This window comes from Henckelia pumila, chromosome 2 (assembly GCF_033568475.1).
Source record: "Henckelia pumila isolate YLH828 chromosome 2, ASM3356847v2, whole genome shotgun sequence".
Taxonomy (NCBI): Eukaryota; Viridiplantae; Streptophyta; class Magnoliopsida; order Lamiales; family Gesneriaceae; genus Henckelia; species Henckelia pumila.
Genome location: NC_133121.1, coordinates 124046015 through 124066486, shown reverse-complemented (window position 1 = coordinate 124066486; position 20472 = coordinate 124046015). Strand labels below are relative to the sequence as shown.

Below are 20472 nucleotides of genomic sequence, written 5' to 3'. Positions count from 1 at the left end.
TCAAGAAGAAACTTGAAATAAGAAATGAAAATTGAAAAGTGTGTATTTGTATGCAAATCATACAAGTATATACTTCAAACCCATCTCAACCCTCAACTTCAATTCCAATTTACTAAATTGAGTGGTAATCCACTTCCAAAATCAACTAACCAAAATCCACAATCTTTCTTCATCAAACAACAATAGTAATTTAATAAGTGACTCGAACTCCTTGGTATCTAAGAATCTCCCCGATAAGCTCCCCTTTGCCAGATCCAACGTACCGCCCGTTAATCTCACCGTCCCTGATAAACAAAAAAGTAGGCACCTCCACCACATTCATATCTTTCAAGAACTGCATGCAGCTCTCGTTTTCATCCCCATTCATCCGCGCAAAAACCACGGTATCTGCCATTGATCTCGAAAGTTTGATCACCGTGGGATAAACCTTCACACACGGCCCGCAGTGCTTCAATCCCACGTCCAAAACGATCAGCTTGCCGTCAATTTTATGCTCTTGGATCAATTTCTGCACGTCTTCACCGGAGTGGAGCTGCACCACGGCGGAGTGGTTGTCGCCGTAGTACAAAACGTCTCCGACGAGCTGGTCGGGGCCGATTCCTTCTTCTTCATGGATTTTCTCCATGCTTTTGTAGAAGCTGAAGTGAGGTACTTGCTCGATCTTCTCGCGAGCACATAGTTGGCGGGTTTCTTCCGATTCATCGCCCATGACGAGCAGGAAGTCGACGTCGCTGCAGTTACGGCTCAGGTCTACCATGAAAGGGTAGATTTTGCTGCTGTTCACGCTGTGACTTGCGGCATATTCTACCACCACCAGACGATTCTTGGCCTCCCGTAGAGCATCGTCGAATTCCGCGGTGCTGTGGACTTGTTTTACTCGTTCGTTGCTGTTGGCTTTCTTCACCCCAGGCGCCGCCGTGGCCCGGGGCAAGAGATTCAGGCGGGATGCTTCTGTATTGTGCAGCAGCTGTTTAGGATTCGATGGCATCTGGAGGTTGTTGCCCAAAAATCTGGTGTAAAGGGGCACGAGTTTTGGTATCGTGGTAACGGTCTGAGGTGGTTTAGCTAAGAAATTAGCAACGGCAGCCATGGAAAAATATGAAATACAATCTGGGAAGATTTGCAGAAGATGGATAATCCCGATTGCAGTTGGATTAAATTAAATTAAATAGTGGAAGGTAGATGGTGTTCTTGATATCCACTTGAATGGAGGACTAACCTTAACCACACAATATACACAACTACTTTGTCTTTCTCCCCTCTCGGAAGATATTCCTTCCGCATCTTCTAGATTTTTGTTTTTTTTTTAAAAACCCCTCGTTAAATTAGACATGTAATCCATCCATTTGGTGTCTTGATCATTACAGATTTGAATCAGTAAAAATCGATTGAGGTTCAACCAAGAAATGAGTAAAAGTCACGTAGAAAATACTAAAAAGATGGTAACTTTTAAACGATTTCTTGAAGATGACGAAATTCGCGGAAAAAAGTTGTCCAAGCACTAGATAAATTTATATATTGAACGTAGGGAGTAATTATGAAATCTATTGAACAGAGATCATGAGTCCGTGTGAAAGTAATTTGATAGAACGTATTGGATTAGGCTTAGTGGTAACAATTGTTAATGTTGTTTCATTTATTCGTCTCAATCGTGAAAAGCATTCGAAGGCCGCACGAAGGGGACACTCTCGAACTCTAACCTGGCGTTTGAATGATTAGCGAATTATTCCCTTCGCTTTCATGTTTTTCATCGTGTTTGGTTTTGGACTTGGAGGTTTTGGTTCCTTTAGGAAGAGAGAAATAAAAATCTATTCCACGCCAAAGATCCATATTCATTTGAATTCTCGAGGTCTCGTGTTTGAAATACAATTAAAATAAAATAAAATTGAATGAAAACTTGATAAGAACATCGGGTGATTGATCAAGCTCGCTCACACATGAAAGGAGATTCTATATTATATACAAAAAAATCTAGATATGCTGCCAAAACAAAACGTGCTTAGGTAAAACTTGTTAACCAATACATGTGAAAAAAATGAATAGAAATATTTGCATAGATAACGCAAGAACAAGAAGATTTATATGAGCCCAAAAGTTGGAAAAAATTGAAAACCAACTTTTTGATGATTACATGGGAAAGTCGGAGAACCACCAAAGGAGCACAGTCGGACACGCATGGCCAAACAAGTAGAGCGAAGATAACATGCAAATGCCCAAACGGGCTGCGGAAAGATTAACAATAGATAATATTCGGGTTAGATGTCTGCATCGGCAGGCGAGCGAGAACTGTGGAAGGTTAGATGTCTTCGATTAGAGTACATATCACCATCATAGGTACGATCTTTGGAGGCCGATGAATTTCAAGAATCTATTCAAAAAGCAGCATTCCTCATATAATTTAGGTTGTTCCAACAAAACAAATCCAAGAGAGCAGGAAATGGGAGAAGAATGTCTATAAAGTGACTCACATAGCAATGTTAACTAACAACTTCGCCATGTTTCAAAACTGTGTCCTTATCATTTCCCATACCATCTCCAGAGGTTGAAGAATTATCTCCAGCCCGTAAGTCAGGAAAATTGCGGTAGTTCAAAGAATGCAGCCAGAGGGCCACAACTCCATCCTTGTGTTCTGTTGATGCGATGTGTGGATAAATATACGCCATTTTGAAGCCCTCGGCTTCCTCTGAATAACCCTTCAATGACAACTCTTCGTGGCTATCTTTCCATCTCTTATTATAAGAGGTGAAGAAGCATTCATCCAGATACAATCCAACCTCAGGAGCCATGGGCACATTCATGTTAACTTTCCTGAACTCATAAAAAATGTAAGTTAGCCACACAAGAATGTTCATTCAAGAAAAATTCAACAAACTATAGGGTTCCAAAGAATCGTGCACTCACTGTTCATAGACGCTTTCGAACGAAGACTCAGGGGTTAAGTTCCTCATGATCACGACTGCAAGACCTATCATTTTGCGTATTTGATGAAGCATGAAGCTCTGCCCCACGACCTCGCATTTCACGAATTCAATTCCATCAACATGTACCGTGGTATCTGCGGTGAACGACATGATGTATCTTTTGGCGGATGGGTCCTCTGCTTTGATTCTTGAAGTGAAGTTATGGAAGTTGTGGGTTCCCTCGTAATTCTTGAGTATCCTATTAAACATCTTCTTTACCTCCTCATCATAAGAAAACTTTTTCTTGTTCTCTAAATTCGTTATGCCATTAGCATTCACATTCTCGAGGTCAACCTTGCCTTCCTCCGTCTCCCCGTGTTGTGTGACCCCATTTTGGGGTTTCGTTTCAGGAACCCCATTTTCAGGTTTTGTTTCAGAATCATCAGCATCATTTCCAGAAGCATTTTCGGGTTTCGTTTCAGAAACCCCAATTTCGGGTTTAGTTTCACAATCATCAGCATCATTTCCAGAAGTCGCAGCAACATTCTCTTCTGATAAAGCAAATCCACTGTTAAACGAATTGCCTGAACCAACTACAGCCTCTTCAGATACGTATTTGAACTCGGAATTCCGCTTTCCCATCAATCCAACTACCTTCCGCCCTCTTTCCGAACACTCCAAACACTTAACGAGCTCATTCCCAGACCCTAAGCTAGCAAGGACACTCTCTCTATCGCGATGACAAGATGGATCGAGCGCAAATACAGGGATCAAATAAACGTACCGCCGCTTATCGCAGAACTTCTTAGCACTGAAGGCAGGCGTGGTGCGTGTGTAACCAAAAATCCGAATCTGGGTGGACAGGTGCGAGTTCAATCTCTCGACCAATCCGGGTGGATCGATATAGAATCGACCAGACACTACTTGACCGACTGCACTGACGCCCTTATCGGTTCTGGCAGACCTGGCAAAGTCGTAGCGCTTGTGCAGACCCCTCTCATATTCAGGAACAGCTCCGGAATGGTACAGGGCTTCCTCGAGATCGCCTTCAATGGTTTTTGCGCCGGGATTTTTCTGCATCCCCTGGTAGCCCACTCCGCAGTAAGCGAAAAATATCGCGATTTTCCGCCGCTTGAACTTGGGTTTCTTCGTAAGATTTTCACCTTCGCCAGCGGGAACGGCGGCGGTATTCTCGTAATGATCTTCGTCATCGGAGGTGGTGGCTGACATTTTTGGACGTTTGGGATTGGGTTGGTCTTCTTGTGGCGTTGGGTTAGAATGTGGGGCGTCTGAATCCATATGAATATCCATGAATAGGCTGAAATGGTGAGATTAGAGGTCTGTAAAACCCTAGACAACCATTCATATATTTTTAAAACCGTGTTTGGCACGAGGATAAATAACAATGCACATCATTAAAGGGTTCAAACCGCGTCTTTTATGTTTTTATGAGAGTTGATATATATGTTTATATTTCAAAAACTAATATTTGATCATATCATTCGAAAAAAAATTTATATGTGTTATAATCCAAGAATTAATATTTGACCACATTATCATATAATATAATAATCTGTGTTCAACCTAACATTTCTAAGCATTGTTCATCATGCATAAAATGATGAGCATTTTGATTTTAGTTATATTCCTAAATTTTTTAACATTTTCTGATGTTAATAACTTTACCAACATATCTTGATTTATTTTCCTATATGATACGGACGATTCCCTTACTTTTGTCGAAAATTTCTTTAGTTTTACCTTTACATCTTTAGTGTAATCTCTCTTTTCTGTAGTTCATGACCAAAAGCCCCAAGTTGGTAGAGCCGCAGAGGCACCTAATTACCATCTAATTACATGTTTGGAGACCATAAACTCTAGTAAGCATAATTGGACGTCTATTATTGATTATTATGAGATAAATAAGTTCAACAAAAAATATACTGCAAATGGTGCGAAGTATTTGCCACATCATTTGTCACGCATCCTATAAATTAAAAGGCCTCTTTGGACATTATTACCACCCTCATGCGGCATTTGGACAAAATCTGTGCAGCAAAATTTGTCATAAATGACTGAACACTCCCTCATCCCCAGAATTTCAAGGGGCACTGGGCAAGCTTAAAGAAGGTAATTGCAATGAGACCTACTGCAAGGGTCCACCTGATATAATCGACATATAAAGATTTAGATTCAAACAGTTAAGTATTGATGACAAGGAGACGTCGGAGAAGAAGAAACTTACTCGGCTTTGAATTTGGCGACCACAACGGAAGGCAAGCCAATCGGAGGTTAGAAAATGGGTTATAACTGGAAGCAATCCATTTTCACATCGGTCACGTCAAGTCGCAATATTTCTGCTCTGCATCCTAGCATTGAACCAACACTGCAATACAACATGGTATATGTAAGATAAATTATAGAGTACGCAAAATAATTGATTTTCATACCTAGGATGCGTCCGTCCAAGGTCTCCATGAACAAATTCCTTGATGTATGTTCCAGCCTGTTCGAGAAACAATCATCAATACCACTGGCCAGTAAAAAAATTCACAGCATTTTTATATAACGATGGTATGGAAGCCTTAAGAGTTGGCGAAGACAATCCTGCATCAGTTAAACGCTACAAAGATTACCTGTGTGCATAGATGCAATAAGAAATATTGAGATTGCCCAGCTATCCTCTCAATTTTCATCCTGAAATGCCATGAAATGTAAGTATATCACATTAAAATGATACCAGAAAATTGTTCGTTAATTTCACGTACCAATGTATGATTTTTTCGCGCTCTAATGGACTTCTACGATGGAGAACCCTTACTGGTGTTCTCTGCTGAATAGGCTGAATAATAAAAAAGTAACATACAACATTTAATAGCCATATTATTGCATATGTAAAGGAACAGTTGCTTCTGAGTATACAGGGATTAACTAATCTCCAATCTACACAAAAAAAAAAGTTAATTGGATGAGAAAGGAAGAACATAAAAAATGGTGTTCACCATGTCTTTGAGAGATGATAGGGTCAGATCATCATCGGAGGTAACAGGACGAGAAATCCACACAAGTGCGGCATATTGCTTCTGCACTTATTAATTAAATCATTTACAATTAAACATCAAAATAGATCTGGTGACCCATATGGCAATTCCATCCGAAATAAAGCTATAACCTGTTTCTCTGCTTCTCCTTCACGCATCAGCTCCCAACCATGACTACCAAAAACCTTGAGATTTTTCACCCGTACCTGCAGGGGTCGTTGTTTAGAGCAACTAAATAACAAATCGATCTGGAAATAAAAATTACCAATAAAACTTACAAGTTTGCTTTCCAGGCTATTTATTTTGTTTTCCATATCTTTTACCAAGACATCAGAAGGGAATTGGCGTGCATTTTGGATCTCAACCAGAAAAGGCCGCCCAGTGCCCAACATCCGAACCTGGAGAGAGAGGGAGAGGGTGATTTGAAGAAGAATTATTTTGTCCATTAACAAATGGTTGAGAGATCTAAGATCATTACATCCATATCCTCTCTGCCAGCAGCGTGAAACTTATAACTGTCACCCTGGCAAATGGGAAGAATATTGCAGCCAACTATCTCCTGCAAAGATATAGTACGGAAGGTTTTTGAAAAAAACACCTGAGGATATTCCACATCACCAGCCAGGAAATTATAATTGTACCATTGTAGTCCTATAATTTTCTTACCTCAACGGATGCTTCGCCCTTTCTCTCATCATCAATAATCCAGCGAGTCTGGCTGACATTTCTTGAATACTGCGTCAAAAAGAGTGACTTGCATGATTAAGGTATTTGGAATGACAAATGTTAACCCGGTCAATCAGGAGAATTTTCACGAATTGTAAACCTATGAAATAGATACCAAATGCCACGACGTAAAGTAGAAAATGCCCAGAAACAACATATGATTTATGGGATTTGAAAAACTGGCCATCTAGGTATTAGCCAATTGCATCTCCAGGATTGAATCCCATAGAATGTAATGGGGGATTAAAAAGGTAAAATTCCAAGACCCCGTATAGATGGAAGAAGAAGTTTATGACAATACGACATTACTTTTAACAACATCACAGAGATACTTGGTTGCACCTTAAGATATCTCCCACCGATGAAGACGGGAGTCCTGTACCCTTGAAAAACCAATGAGCAGCATCGATTGATCTGAAAATAAAGAATTTGTCGCCAAAATTATTTACGTAACTCAAGATCGACAATTCAAGTTTTCAAGGAATTAAAGTGATTAAATGTTTCATGAAGTTGCTTCTTAGCTCCTCAAGTGAGAGAAAAATTGACAAGCATAGAATACATGACAAAAAATCAAGAACCATGCAACAAAAAGCAACCAAACCCAACAAAGTGATATAGCCAAATATACCATTTTGACAGGGAATTTCAAGAAACCAAACTCGCGATTTTCCAACTCATTGGAAGAGTTATCTGAGCATTTCAGTCCTTCAACCTCGAGCACTACAGCATACTTCTTCTGGACATCATTGCCACCTGTTGCAATTAACAATTCCGAAGGAAATAAATATTCAGGATGCAAGAACAAATTTATGTAAATGTGCAGACACAATACTAGTGAACAATAACACTTCCTAAACGCCTGTCTTCATTGTGGCGTGGCTCATTTTTATTTCTCAGAAAAGAACAAATAAGATCCAATGCCCAGGACAGAGGAGTGCAGGGACATAGAATAAATGCAAATTTAGGTTTCTTTCACAGTGCAAACTTATTCCAGAAGTCAAGTAGAAAAAAGTATGCTACAATGTATGGGTCATTTCTCTCCCTACAGCATACACAACTACACATCAAACAACATTAGCAAGCAGTTCTACATACATAATCAGAAAGTACAAATGAACAAAAACTAGATTAAAAGAATTACTAAGCACACTCAAAGAGAAGTTAGTCACTGTAATCTCACCATTTTCCTATATTCATCAACAGGAATACAATCCTCTGCTAATTGTGATTATGACTTGATCATGTTTTGACGGTACCACAAGGTAGCAATGTGAGAAATGCCAATTTAACTAGTGTGGTGCAAGGACTTGTTTAAATTACCAGATTTTTCAACCGCATCTTCACGTGTCCAGTATTGTTCAAGGTCAGATCGATCATTATCAATACTATTTTATTAAAATAATCACCATCTTTAACTTTAAAATTTTAAATGTTTAAGATTTAATCTTTGGTAAAGTATCGTCGCGAGCACAGGTGCATAAGAAAAAAATATACATGTAATGTACCTATTTTCCTTCTCTTAATGCATCCATTCCTTTCACTTAAATGCTGGCTCTTTGCTGATTCATCGGGTAATGTGTATGTCAAGCGTATTCGAAAATCACTTAAATGAGCTTTTGCATCCTGAAAAACTTCAAATATTTTATAGAATTGTCCTTATTAAATTGGTCAACCCCCCTCCCCACTCACAGCAATTACAAGGGAACGGAGAAAAAACATCTAACAATAATGCGGGTCATGACGACTTATATGAGACTGGGTTTGAGTTTTGAAATTTACCAACAATGTTTCCAGAAGACTTGACAAGGACAATTTCAGAAAATCTTTAGTGCCAGTAAGTTCATGTGGAAACTTTTGGGTGAACCAAGGCTCGGAGCTGAACTTCTTTTCAATATACAACCTGAAACAAATAAAATAATCTCCAGTTACTGAGCAGGTAATCGTTCGCAGCAACAGATACACACATAATTATATAGCATGAGGGCTACATTAATCATACTACAATGGCATTGTAAAGATCAAACTTTCTACAATTTTGTTGTTTCAAGCATTATTATAAGACAATTTAAACTCAAAAAATCCAAACAAATTGCTGACCAAACCGCTTTTTCATTTTCAACGATAGTTGGCGGAATAGAGACTTCAAGATAGTAGTTGTCAATTTGGTGGCCCTGTGTCTTTACATCATCTGCTATTGCTGCAGCAAAATCAATGGCGCTATTTTTTCTGGTCAATTTTCCACTTTTATCAAGATGTACAAACTGCAAGATGCCTAAGCATATCACACAGAAATTAATATCCTCCTCTGACCCTTGAATAGTTTCTGGATCACTCCTACTGATTTTTTCTCCATTAGTATAATTCTCTGATAAATCATTAAGAATTTCACTCAGAACTGGTGTGGATACCGAAGGGCATGAACAAATTTGCTCACGAAGACCAAATAACCGTAGGACGCATCGCGGGCATGCCTGCAATAATACACACTGTAAAGTTACCTCCACTACACCAGATATCCAATAATATACAAATACCGTTAAAACTATTAACTTTATTATCAATAACAATTCCCAACCAAAAAATTATTTCTTTTAGCTTTAATTATGCCGATAAACGATAAGAATCAGAGATGAGAAGTGAATGGGAGAATAGGACGAACTCCGTTGGACAGCAAATCTTGGACCGGTTGAGGCGGCAGCGCGCGAACGGCGTCTCGGAGGTGTTTCAGGCCATTCTCGCTAGCATCCGAAGTGGAGCCAACACTCGCCATTCCTTCTGAAACGGCGCCGCTGAGTTCCGGTTAAGAAGATCCCCGAGTTCTTAACAAAGGCCCGTCTTTTGTTGGTCAAACATTGTGTTTTGACTTCTCTACCCTAGTTAGTAATTTAAAAAAAAAAAAAATAGTTATTTGAAACTTATAAAATTTTAAATTTGGATTTTCATACTCAGAAATTCGATACAATAACTTTCAAAAAAAAAAAAAAAGAAATTCGATACAATAGATTTTAAAAATATACGCTTCGTGATTCATTTGGAAACTGAAATTTCAAGTTTCGGCTGTGAATTAGCTTGCACAAATATCTATTGGCTTCCATAAATCTTATCTTTAATTACTATTTATTAAGTGTAAGCATATTAGAATAACTAAATTTGGTGTCACGGTTTATTTTTTATTATATCCAAAATACTTTTTTTTCAATTTTTTTTTTTTTTCATGTTTCTTACTTACTATTCACACGTATTCAATAACACTTTTTATCAATTTCAGTTTTTTAATAATTAATCTAACCTGTTCATCATCAAAATTCATATACAATGTAATTATTATATTACTCTTGCTGGTGTCTATTGAGTGGAGTGGATCGACTCTGTAGACAATAATGGTCTCGATTAATTTTCATTTCATGGTTAACCGATTTTCAATTTATATATGTATAATATTTAATATATTTTTTCGAAACAATTTTTTAATATTAAGAAATAAAAAAAGTTGTGGAGTAGTCAATAGTGGTATGAATTATCCATGTTCGATACCAGATGTTGACAATCATAATTATGTTTCGTGTTTTCATTTTTTTTAAGACCAATTCTTGAAATTTTGAAAAAACAAGGGCCAAACCACAATTAAGTCTCTTTAACTGAAAAAAAAAACATGAGGTCCCTTTGACCAAAGTAAAAACTAAATAAAACCTTTTAAGCCAATGTGTACATTACAAGCTATACATTCAGAATTTTTTTTAAAAAAAATGTCCCTTTGATTCAGTTATTGAATTTCAATCAATATAAACTATTTAAGATTAGTAATTGCCTGTAAATAGATAATTATATTTATATTAATGTAAACATCGAATAGATGATACAAATTCATGTTGCCAGACAACACAAATCAATTTGGAAACTAGATGGCATCAAACGAAAACAATATCCAATGGAAATATAAAGAATATGTATGACCTTGAGTTAAGGTCAGAACTTGATCAAATTACCAGAAACACAAGTTCTCTAATTCCAAAAATGGCATCCCATTGGCAAAGACAGAAACTGAGCTTACGCCTTGTGAATGATCAGCATGTTTTTAAAGGGGACGGGTGCGTCTGCCACTGGCCCGTCCGCAAAGAAGCGCGTTCCTTGGAATCGGATACTCGTCCCTAAGCGAGGTTGACGATGTGTAGACTCTTAGATAAAATTGTTGTCCTAGATATTGTCGTGCCCAAAACTCCGATCTCAAGTTCCACATCCCTACGTTGTCTAATGGAAGGTAAATCGCGGTCCAAGAACTGGGATACACCTGCATTCGAGGGATTCTCGTGTTAGAATTCTTCCATGAAATTTGATCTCATTGGAGCTCACTCAGCAATAGTTTGTATACTCTAGCTCTTACATGGTGCTTGGCAATAGTTTGTATACTAAACAGGATATTTCAAATCAGAAAACTAGTTTTGACTCCCTAAATCCTCCCTCATAAACGAATTTCATCGGTCCAGCAATGGATCTAAACGTATATATCACTCCTCTTCTTTTTTACCTGAACCGTGCATCTAGAAACAGCATCCCGGAGATTGTACTGATCTCTACTTGCCGAGGTCCATTGCCCTCCATCCATCCTGCCATTGTAATGGAAACATCATACAAGCAAAGGTATCGTATCAAAAGTTTGTAATGCACGAAGAAAACGTATCAAGATTTCAAACTTTGGATTTCTTACCCTACTACCCAGAAGGCGTAGCCATTCAAGTGATAGCTCTGCAAGATATCTTCACTATTTTCAAAGACAATCTCGATGAATGCCCTGTAATCGGCCCCCATCACTGATGTGTCGAGATACACTCCTCCGCCTGTGGGAGCATCAGAGATACTTCCAACACGGAAAACACCATTGATCTTGTAATAGTCAGCAAGCTTCAGAGGGGTGTCAGCCGGCACAAAGGATACGCTGTTGATTGCATATCTTTGTTTTCCACTGACTTGGGCAGCAGAACTTGCAAGCCTGATGGTCCTTGTGGTGTTTATCATACCATAGTGATACGAACCTTGTGGATTCGGTCTCGGTCCACTTGCTGTGAGGTTAGTCCTAGAGGCAACAGAATATTTCATTAGCTCGTAACTAACCAGTCTTTGTCCAATGCCTACATATCAAGAATCAAGAAAATGAAACCTATATATACCTGATTGAACGAGCCTGGTTGAGGGACCAATCAATCTCAGTCGTCGGTCCACCGGGCAGCGGTCCGGAGGCAGGACTGCTGGAGCCAGCATATCGAATAAAACCGGTGGTGACAAGCACAGGAGTGGTGAAACGGCTGGACACGACGACGTAATAGGCCCGAGCAGGTTGATCTGCTGTCACAAGAACAGACATGCACTGTCCGACGTGAATGTCGAGGGACGAATAGCTGATCTGCAACGTATGTGTGCCTTCAACTTCCACCACTTTCATCTTGTGGCCTTGGATTCGGAAGTTGAGTGAGTTTTGCAATCCAACGTTGCATATCCTTAGCCGGTACGTACTCCCTGTCACAATAAGGTACTTTCATATATAGTTTCATAGTGCACATTTCGTATCGAAACTCCTGTCCTAAACCCGACCCAAAACATGAAATCATTCAAGAAATAGTCCCAAAAGAAAAAATTAGACCTGATTGAACATTGAAGGAGGTGGCATTAGGACCACGTCCGTTGATAAGAATTCCATCCGGGAAAGGTAACTTGTTGCCTCCATCAAGTTTTGCCTTCAAATCCTACGTATAGTATAACATAATATAAAAATTAATAATAGCCAATCTACAATTACTATTTGGATTACTCTGGATCAAAGAAAGTGACACAATGCAATGATAATTATTATTATTATTATTCGTAAGTTTGTGTTTAATGTTTTTGAACCAAAAACATATCCTTTACAAGTTACCACCCATAATTACAAGGCAAATTCACAACTAATCCATGTATATTAAATAACCAATTCTTCTTTTAATAATAATTACGAGAATCAAGGAATAAACCCCGGTGTGACGAGTAGAATCAAAGTTCAAATCAGTCAGCTTGGGCCCAAATCCCAACATGAAAACTGGATCACCCCATATCCCAGCTGTTAATAAATGAATAAAGTAATATTTTTTTAATATTTATTGGGGGAAACCCAAAAAAGGAGACCCCACAAATATTTGCCGACACTGCAAAAATACAGCGAGAATACTTACAGTGTGATTAGTGGCGTACCAATCCCCGATCAAGAGTGAGTAATCGTCGGCGGGAGGCGGGAAAGGGACGGGGATCAAGGGCCTGCTCAGAATCCTGATGGCGCCAAACCCACCGGCGGCTTTGTGAAAGGCCAATGACGGGAAATAGAAGAAACTCCCGATTTGATCCTTCATCTGAAGGATGTATGTGAAGTTCTTCCCCGGTGGGATCGGACATGTCGTCCCGTACACTCCATCTTCGTACGAATTCCTCCTGTTCTGTATCCCATTCCTGCATGTTTTCAGACCAATTTCTGAATTAGAAACAAGTATTTGTTGCTAAATTGCCAAATCCATTTTCTATTTTATCTTTATTTAATTTAATTATTCAAAAAATATTAGATTATCTGTTTGAGTCGATTCTAAAAAAACAAAGACAAGTATGTAATTGGTTCCAATGGTAAATATTGTCTCCTAGACCAAGACTTAAAACCCACCCCATGTGACATAGTAGTAGGTTGGTGCACGAATAATAAATAACAAATAATAAATAATAATAATAATGTCAGATCTAATTTTAAATATGGAAGAAGAACAAGCAAGGCAGATCAAATTTATGGCTATTTTTCAATTAAAATATGCGACATTTAGTACACAAAGAGTCATCGTCCTCGGTTGTTGTATCCTTGGATTCTGTACCGCGCCTACATATTTTATCTTGTCAAATTCAGGACCCTTGTCCATATAATTGTTTATTATTTTATTAGTATTTTTTTCCTAGTTGAAAAGTAATTATAGGTAATCTTTATATTTAAAAATAAAAATAAATGGAAAGCAAGCTTATTCTGCAATATTTATTAACGTCATCAAATCGTAAGTTGGTACTCGATTTGATAATATTTAAAATTGTAAATTTGTAGTTTTTCAAATTATAAAATAATATTTTGTGAATGATCCTAAAGTTTTCACCGGTGCCTTATTTCCAAAGGAAAGAATCAATGTGAAACCATCTAAGAAAGAGAAGTTGGCTAAAATGCAGATTCGGTGGGGAATAGATGAGACCCAATCGATGTCTAAAAAAGCAGCTCTATTTATTTTACAAAAGTTATCTAACAGGTGTAACTAAGGTTATGTTATTTTTGAACTTACAGTAATACTATTAATGGAAAGATTTATTCATTGAGAATCGAGATTACACGGTCAAAGGTGTTGTGTAACATTTATTATACATGCATCAATTTTCATTTTAATCTTTAATAAATCATAACATTATTACTTCATCCCAACTTTAAAATAAATGTCAAATCAACACATGATTTAATTTATATAATGAAGACATTCAACAAAAAAAGAGACGATCGAAAATAAGATAGTAAAGTTTATAACTCTCACATCTTATCTCGCTATCCCATTATCTTAATTTTTAATTATTATTTTTATAAAATTATATTATGTACACATTGGAATGCATATAATTAGTGTACTAGTATTATAATAAATCACGAGTTCTCACCAGTGAATGAGAAAAGGCTCATCCAAGCTATTGAACACATTGACAATGATGTTATCATTGGTGACAGAGTAAATCTCAGGACCAGGAAACTGCCCATTTATCAAAATACCCTGAAAAATCAAATCAAAACAAAACAAACAAATAAATAAACAAACAAACACAAAAATCCCACCACCCAAACTGCTGCTTGATCTAAACTACTCCACAACTGTTCCACACTCCAGGGATCTAAACTTAAACAACATAAATTTACCCCAAAAAAAAAAAAAAAAGAAGTAAAGAACAGAACAGAACAGAAACCTGTTGGGGGATGTTGAGGGGATAAATGGTGCCGTAAGTCACATTCCATGTGAAGAATCTGTAGGGATCATCTGCCGAAACCGCCATGAAAACAACACAAAGCACAGAAAACACTGCTGCAAATTTCATCACCATTTTCTTTTTTTTTTCTTCTCTTTTTTGGCCACAAAAGGCCAGCAATGGGGACTGGATGTTTTGTGGGGCGCTTAATGGTATGGAGGAGTTTTAAACGATGGAGGTAATTGCTGGCATATATATATATATATATATAAACACACACACAAGTTGTGTGTGTGTATTTATGTAAAAGTGGTGTTGTTCATTCAGACTGCGACTGTGGGAAAGGCTGTGTGGCTATGAAGAAGTGGGGGTGTAATATTCTGGAAATATGGAATTTTTTCATAAATCAAATTTCTTTGTTTCATTTTTATAGATGTACAAATGAATGATGTATGCCTTGTTATTTAATTAAAAATCTGGACCTTATGTTAAATATTTTTTTTAGTTAATTTGGTAAAGTTTAAATAAGAATTACAATTATATCATCATCTATATCTATATATTATTAATAATGTTAAAGATTATAGAGTAACTAGTTTATTTGTAATTCATCTTTAATTATCATATTTTATCTTTTTTTTCATTACTAAATTATATATTTTTTTATCTTAATCTAAAATTTTAAATATTTAATTCATTATACAAGTTCTCAAAATAACATGAAATTTAATTTAGATAAAAACAAATTTATATATACACACACATCACATTCAAGACTAGTACTCCCTCCGTCCCATATATAATGTCTTCTTTGGATTTTCACATAGATTAAGAAAAATTTATTGGGAAATCAAATTTTATATAAACTTCCTATTTTATCCCTATTTAATGTATTAAAAAATGATTGCACAATTTTCAAGTTGTAGTTAATAGGGGTATGTTAGGAAATGAGTGTAAAAAAATATTACTAATTATGGTATATGACTATATATTTGGGACAAATAAAAAAAGAAACATGGACATTATAATTGGGACGGAGGGAGTATATATTAAGTATAACCCCTATTGGGTAAGTTTTAAAAAGAATTACAATTATATCATTATTTATGCATATAATATATTAATAAGATTAGAGAGTGAGTCTAGAGTAATTAACTTATTTGTAATCTATATATAATATCTTATTTAGTTTTAAATTTTTTTAAATACTAAATATTATTTTAAATTTATCTAAAATTTTGAATATTTAATTAATCATATCTTTAAAATTAATTAGCACAATAAATTTATATATATATATATGAAACGAGCCAACTTAGTCCATAGTAGCCTAAAAAGTAATGGATCGAATTGGTTCGAAAATCTATCTCGTAAATGAGATTCGTACGAAGATTTCATAGAAGTTTTTGTAATGCACAACATAGTACGAAAATTTCATTGGAGTTTTTGTAATATATAATATATTGTAAAGAGTAAATATTATTTAAAATGTTTTAATATATAAATAATAAAATTAGAATAGGACGAAAGTCATGTTCCCGAGTTGCAGTTGGGTTACAATGATCCAGCAATAGGTCAAACGACATAATTAGGTTTTGGTTTGAGATGTATATAACCGAGTTATGTGATCTTATAATCTCGCAACAAATATTCAGTACAATACGATGCTAGGCATGTGCACAATTGGGAAAAATTAAATAAAAAGGATTGGGTGGGAAAATTTCGAAATAATGTGTCGGTGGTGGGCCTATAGAGTCCAACATGGGGACCGATTTTTGTTCACACATGCCATGTTCTTTTTTCTTTTTAACTCAGATCTCGACATTATTAGCATAATTGATCTGTCGACTAGATGAAGCAAATTTAATACATTTTGAAATACTTGCCTAAATATTAACACAAAAATTATATAAAACAATCTCACATGTTAAATTTTATAAGATGACTCTTCTTATATAAGACAGTCCCACAGATAATTTTATAAGATGATTCTTCAATCTGGAGTAAATGATGCCAGAATATTACATTTTATGTCAAAAGTATTACTTTTGACTATTGATATGAATCGAGTCGACCGTCTCATAGATAACATATATAGATTTGTGAGACAATCACATAGAGAAAATGTTGTAACCCCATCCTTCTAATATTCACACGATTGAAATTATTAGTTTGCCACTCAATATTTGTTGATAACAGAGAAATTTTCATTATATAGTTGATCATGAGAGATTTCAAATTGTTTTATTACTTATAAATCATGGTTAGTTTTATTACTTATAAATCAAACATAAATATGAACGAAAGTACATCACATGTGTAAATGCAAAGATGCGCAACCAGGCAATTGAACACATCAAAAGTTTCTTTTACATTAAAACGATGTCTACAAACTTTCACAATATAGACATCTCAGCCCATCACCCTCACACAGCGTAACATTAAATTAAATACAAAGCAGAAGGCAAATGTAAGCAGATTCTTGAAGGAACAATAGACAAATTAAGATTAGCTAGAACGGGACCGCACAAAAATCACAATTAGTTGGCATGTCACACTCCAAAGATTACATTAATAACTCACATAATCAAGTTTCAGAGCCATGCACAAGATAGTGAAATGGAGTAAGAAAAAAATTGGGTGATATTGATGTGTTATACTCACTTACGTTGGTTGAATTTGCACAGGAGCATTAGAAGTCCAATGGCCCACATTGTTTACTTTGCAGACTCTTTGTTCCATTAGTTTGCCTTGTGTCCTTGTTACAGTCATTATCAAGGCCTCGTGTACGCCCAATACCCCTCTTTGGCAGACCACGATTCAGCCCATCTAGCAACACACAAGCTTTACACCATTTCTGGATACATCAGAGGGTGTGAGTATTAATACACATTTTTCTGTATACATTCTAATCCATATTTGGCTACGACTATTTTTTTTACTGTGGCTTCCATAGTGACGTTTTTAAATCAGTGAAGAGACATAAAAAATTACTTGTTTCAATTCCAAGGGCAAAGGTAGAGGCATTCTCACCTGGCTGGAAATGTAACCACATTTTTCACAGTTTCCCTGTTCAGGCATTTTTGTAGAAGTAGAGATCCTAAAATCCTCACCCGACTTGATGATGTCAAGAATAGCTCTCGGTCTGAATCGATGAAACCAGCTATAAGTAAGCGAGAAACAAATACAGAAACACCTCAACTACTGCATAAAATGACTTGGGATTTGACCTCATCCTCTCCAGATCTTTTATAAACTCCCGAGCAAATCCACGGTATGCATTTGGGGAGTAAATGCCTGCAAAATTTCTCAAAGCAGTTGAGGAAAAAAGAACCTAAAGCAGGAAAAAGGTAACTGAGGTAGCTCATGCATGCATGATTTACAAAAAATAAATGATGAGCATAGGCAAAACTGCTGGGGAGACACGAGCTTACACTCTGTTGAGAAGTAATCCAGCCTTTTGAAGTAAGCATACGTGGGAGACAGTTAAGGTCTTCGATTTACTGTTATTTGTTAATTAAGTAAAATACTATATATGTACTTCTAAACATCTGAAGCAGATCAAGCAATAATACGGAATAAGGAAAAATACAGCAGTTAAACAAGGATATATCACAATTTCCTTCTCGTAGGTGTACTTAAAAGGCTTGCATCTTGGAATAGGTCCATCTTCTCCTGTGATTATTGATGTGCATCTACTCAACCTGAAAGGTTAAAAATATTAATCTTCTGCCAGATATAAAAAATATTCAACCATTTCTCTCCTTCAGTTTGATGATCCTTTCTTTATGGCTTAAACAGATGTAAATTTTAGGATAGAGAGTCAATTATGAGATCTCAATATAAATGCATTACCTAGCAATGTCACCTCGTAATATGTTTAAAAGAACCGTTTCAGCAATGTCATCGGCATTGTGCCCAGTAACCAGCTTGTCCACATTCAACAATGCAGCACCACGATCAAGGGCCTTGAGCGCAAAAATGAAATAAAAAAGTTAAATCATGCCATCAAACCCTCGTTTAAAGTCTTGAAATCCAGAGAATCTGATGAACTAATTTAAAAAGCAACAAAAATGGTACCAAAAATCGAACTATTCTAGAGCGTGAAGTTTATTTTCTTCACTTATAATAAAAGAAATAAAAAAGATCAAAATGGCATAATGTCGAAAATATACTAGCTGAAGCCAAATTTAAAGCTATCAACTTTACAATCTCAATAAATAACTATTTACCTGGCGACGAAACACACCACAGAACGTGCAGTTGTTCTTCAAACCTATCAACTTCACAATCTCATCCATTGTCCACCCGTACATTTCTTTATAAGAAACAACTTTCAGAGGAAGTCCATACTGACAAAGACAAATGACAACAAAAACCAATAAATATGACGACAATACAGAAAAGGTTAAAGTGGAAAAATATGTGATAATATGATACATGGAAAAGAAGGAATCAAGCACTAGAGAACAAACAAAGCCTACAGTATCTGTTCCTTAGATCATAAGAAACCTTCATAATCCATAGTTTCGATATAGTAATATATAAAAAAACAAAAAAACAGAATAAAGTAATATTGCAGCGGTTTTTTTAACATAGAATGAAAAAATAGCAATTGCCACAATCATTATTATAAGGAGGAACATTCTAGTCAAAATCCATGAATTGCAATTCGCAACTCCAGCAAAGCTACAAAGCCATCACATTATTACCTGAACTTCGTTTCTTTTGACCGTTTCAAGTGAGTCATCTCTGTAACCAGTGATACCTTCATCGACAGAAAGGAGGAAAAGATCCAGCCCATAACCATGCCGTCGATTTAGTTCCGACATCACGTATGCAAGGACGGTTGAATCTGCAACAATCCCATCCACAGCAAAGGTTAATAAATCTCATACGGACTAGCAAGGTGCAGAAGGACCTTGCCAACAAATGAAATAAAATTTCACATGATTTTTCTGAAATTGTAAGCTTCACCATTAATTACATTCTCCTCGACTAAATTCCAGTTGGTCTATATAAGCTTACACATAATATTAATTTCGAAAAGATATAAATATCTAATTCCAGCCACCTGAAGCATAATCTTTGTGCATCAAAATGTATTTAGTTGTCCTGCACTAAATTGCTGGAAGGCTCATAAATAAGATACATAACATACATAAATAATAGCTTCCCATTCTAATTACTTGAAAATCCTAATCCATTAACAAAATTTAGGATTTTGTAATTAACAGCAATCGAATTTTCTCACCTTTTCCACCAGAAGCTCCAATAGCAATGCGTTCACCGGGCTTGAAAAGATTGTTACCTACGATCACTCTGTGAATTTCATCTTCAAAAACAGAGTAAAAACACTCCCTGCATATCTTTTACCGAGGGAAAATCAGCATTTTACTTAGTTGAAGCTTCGAAATACCAAACAAAAATTAAATACATACTTGTTCGAGGGTTTTGGGGCGCTTGAGGGCTGCGCGTCTGGTGCTGCAGATGCAGCAGAAACGACCACCCTTCGGCTTGGTCTCGGTCGCCGAGGCCAACTCCGCCGCCATTCAGACAAAAAATCGGAGGATATTTTTGCCGACGGACTATGTTACGGCGACGGTTGTGAAAACACCAGCGGCCTGTTTCTGAGTTTCTCTTCGTTTTCCTTCGTTCCGGTTTTTTTCACGTTTCTGTTTTCCCATTTATTTAATTTTTAATTAATTTAATTTAATTAAAAAAACAAATAAACAATCTTTGTTGAATATTAAAAATATATTTTCTGATTGGAAAAAAAAAATTTGAAGCTAAAAATATTTTGAATTGCAGTA

General features: G+C 36.4%; 5 protein-coding genes across 6 annotated transcripts; all 5 read right to left on the bottom strand.

Moving 5' to 3' along the window:
• Nucleotides 1-85: 85 nt before the first annotated feature.
• Nucleotides 86-1231, bottom strand: LOC140883179 (thioredoxin-like protein CDSP32, chloroplastic). Its single transcript, XM_073289547.1, has one exon. It carries the CDS (start codon nucleotides 1088-1090, stop codon nucleotides 191-193), a length of 900 nt encoding a protein of 299 aa, XP_073145648.1. The 5' UTR covers nucleotides 1091-1231; the 3' UTR covers nucleotides 86-190.
• A 747-nt stretch (nucleotides 1232-1978) lies between these two features.
• Nucleotides 1979-4286, bottom strand: LOC140883176 (uncharacterized). Of its 2 annotated transcripts, XM_073289543.1 has the most exons (3): nucleotides 2902-4286; nucleotides 2469-2808; nucleotides 1979-2368 (listed from the first exon to the last, which is right to left on the bottom strand). In XM_073289543.1, the coding sequence occupies exons 1-2, from the start codon at nucleotides 4209-4211 to the stop codon at nucleotides 2478-2480; spliced, it is 1641 nt and encodes a 546-aa protein (XP_073145644.1). In that variant the 5' UTR covers nucleotides 4212-4286; the 3' UTR covers nucleotides 1979-2368; nucleotides 2469-2477. The 2 variants fall into 2 exon arrangements, with proteins under 2 accessions (XP_073145644.1, XP_073145643.1); XM_073289542.1 differs by having other exon boundaries at nucleotides 1979-2808.
• Nucleotides 4287-4722: 436 nt separating this feature from the next.
• Nucleotides 4723-9495, bottom strand: LOC140883177 (uncharacterized). The gene is made up of 16 exons (XM_073289544.1): nucleotides 9327-9495; nucleotides 8765-9138; nucleotides 8447-8567; nucleotides 8173-8290; nucleotides 7296-7420; nucleotides 7010-7081; nucleotides 6608-6676; nucleotides 6420-6500; nucleotides 6220-6339; nucleotides 6073-6147; nucleotides 5903-5983; nucleotides 5669-5742; nucleotides 5537-5597; nucleotides 5351-5406; nucleotides 5146-5286; nucleotides 4723-5063 (listed from the first exon to the last, which is right to left on the bottom strand). The coding sequence occupies exons 1-15, from the start codon at nucleotides 9435-9437 to the stop codon at nucleotides 5205-5207; spliced, it is 1620 nt and encodes a 539-aa protein (XP_073145645.1). The 5' UTR covers nucleotides 9438-9495; the 3' UTR covers nucleotides 4723-5063; nucleotides 5146-5204.
• Nucleotides 9496-10481: 986 nt separating this feature from the next.
• On the bottom strand, nucleotides 10482-15055 carry LOC140885480 (L-ascorbate oxidase homolog). The gene is made up of 8 exons (XM_073292469.1): nucleotides 14660-15055; nucleotides 14360-14469; nucleotides 12868-13138; nucleotides 12303-12405; nucleotides 11833-12178; nucleotides 11373-11738; nucleotides 11193-11271; nucleotides 10482-10955 (listed from the first exon to the last, which is right to left on the bottom strand). Exons 1-8 carry the CDS (start codon nucleotides 14792-14794, stop codon nucleotides 10743-10745), a joined length of 1623 nt encoding a protein of 540 aa, XP_073148570.1. The 5' UTR covers nucleotides 14795-15055; the 3' UTR covers nucleotides 10482-10742.
• A 1681-nt stretch (nucleotides 15056-16736) lies between these two features.
• LOC140883089 (cytoplasmic tRNA 2-thiolation protein 1) lies at nucleotides 16737-20322 on the bottom strand. Its single transcript, XM_073289399.1, has 10 exons — nucleotides 20101-20322; nucleotides 19914-20028; nucleotides 19372-19514; nucleotides 18892-19011; nucleotides 18515-18627; nucleotides 18271-18363; nucleotides 18094-18134; nucleotides 17890-17956; nucleotides 17693-17804; nucleotides 16737-17516 (listed from the first exon to the last, which is right to left on the bottom strand). Exons 1-10 carry the CDS (start codon nucleotides 20209-20211, stop codon nucleotides 17352-17354), a joined length of 1080 nt encoding a protein of 359 aa, XP_073145500.1. The 5' UTR covers nucleotides 20212-20322; the 3' UTR covers nucleotides 16737-17351.
• Between the last annotated feature and the right edge of the window lie 150 nt (nucleotides 20323-20472).

What these genes read in the sequence shown, in the direction of transcription:
- LOC140883179 (XM_073289547.1), bottom strand. Translation starts at nt 1,090, where the DNA reads ATGGCTGCCGTTGCTAATTTCTTAGCTAAACCACCTCAGACCGTTACC.
- LOC140883176 (XM_073289542.1), bottom strand. Translation starts at nt 4,211, where the DNA reads ATGGATATTCATATGGATTCAGACGCCCCACATTCTAACCCAACGCCA. An exon ending in TTCGAAAGCGTCTATGAACA is followed by an intron (nt 2,809 to 2,901) that starts GTGAGTGCACGA and finishes TTATGAGTTCAG; the next exon opens with GAAAGTTAACATGAATGTGC.
- LOC140883177 (XM_073289544.1), bottom strand. Translation starts at nt 9,437, where the DNA reads ATGGCGAGTGTTGGCTCCACTTCGGATGCTAGCGAGAATGGCCTGAAA. An exon ending in TGAAATTCCCTGTCAAAATG is followed by an intron (nt 7,082 to 7,295) that starts GTATATTTGGCT and finishes CTTTATTTTCAG; the next exon opens with ATCAATCGATGCTGCTCATT. An exon ending in CTGGCAGAGAGGATATGGAT is followed by an intron (nt 6,340 to 6,419) that starts GTAATGATCTTA and finishes CTCTCTCTCCAG; the next exon opens with GTTCGGATGTTGGGCACTGG.
- LOC140885480 (XM_073292469.1), bottom strand. Translation starts at nt 14,794, where the DNA reads ATGGTGATGAAATTTGCAGCAGTGTTTTCTGTGCTTTGTGTTGTTTTC. An exon ending in CCCTCAACATCCCCCAACAG is followed by an intron (nt 14,470 to 14,659) that starts GTTTCTGTTCTG and finishes TTGATTTTTCAG; the next exon opens with GGTATTTTGATAAATGGGCA. An exon ending in CTCCTTCAATGTTCAATCAG is followed by an intron (nt 12,179 to 12,302) that starts GTCTAATTTTTT and finishes TTATTGTGACAG; the next exon opens with GGAGTACGTACCGGCTAAGG.
- LOC140883089 (XM_073289399.1), bottom strand. Translation starts at nt 20,211, where the DNA reads ATGGCGGCGGAGTTGGCCTCGGCGACCGAGACCAAGCCGAAGGGTGGT. An exon ending in GCCCCAAAACCCTCGAACAA is followed by an intron (nt 20,029 to 20,100) that starts GTATGTATTTAA and finishes CCTCGGTAAAAG; the next exon opens with ATATGCAGGGAGTGTTTTTA. An exon ending in AAAGATCTGGAGAGGATGAG is followed by an intron (nt 17,805 to 17,889) that starts GTCAAATCCCAA and finishes TCATCGATTCAG; the next exon opens with ACCGAGAGCTATTCTTGACA.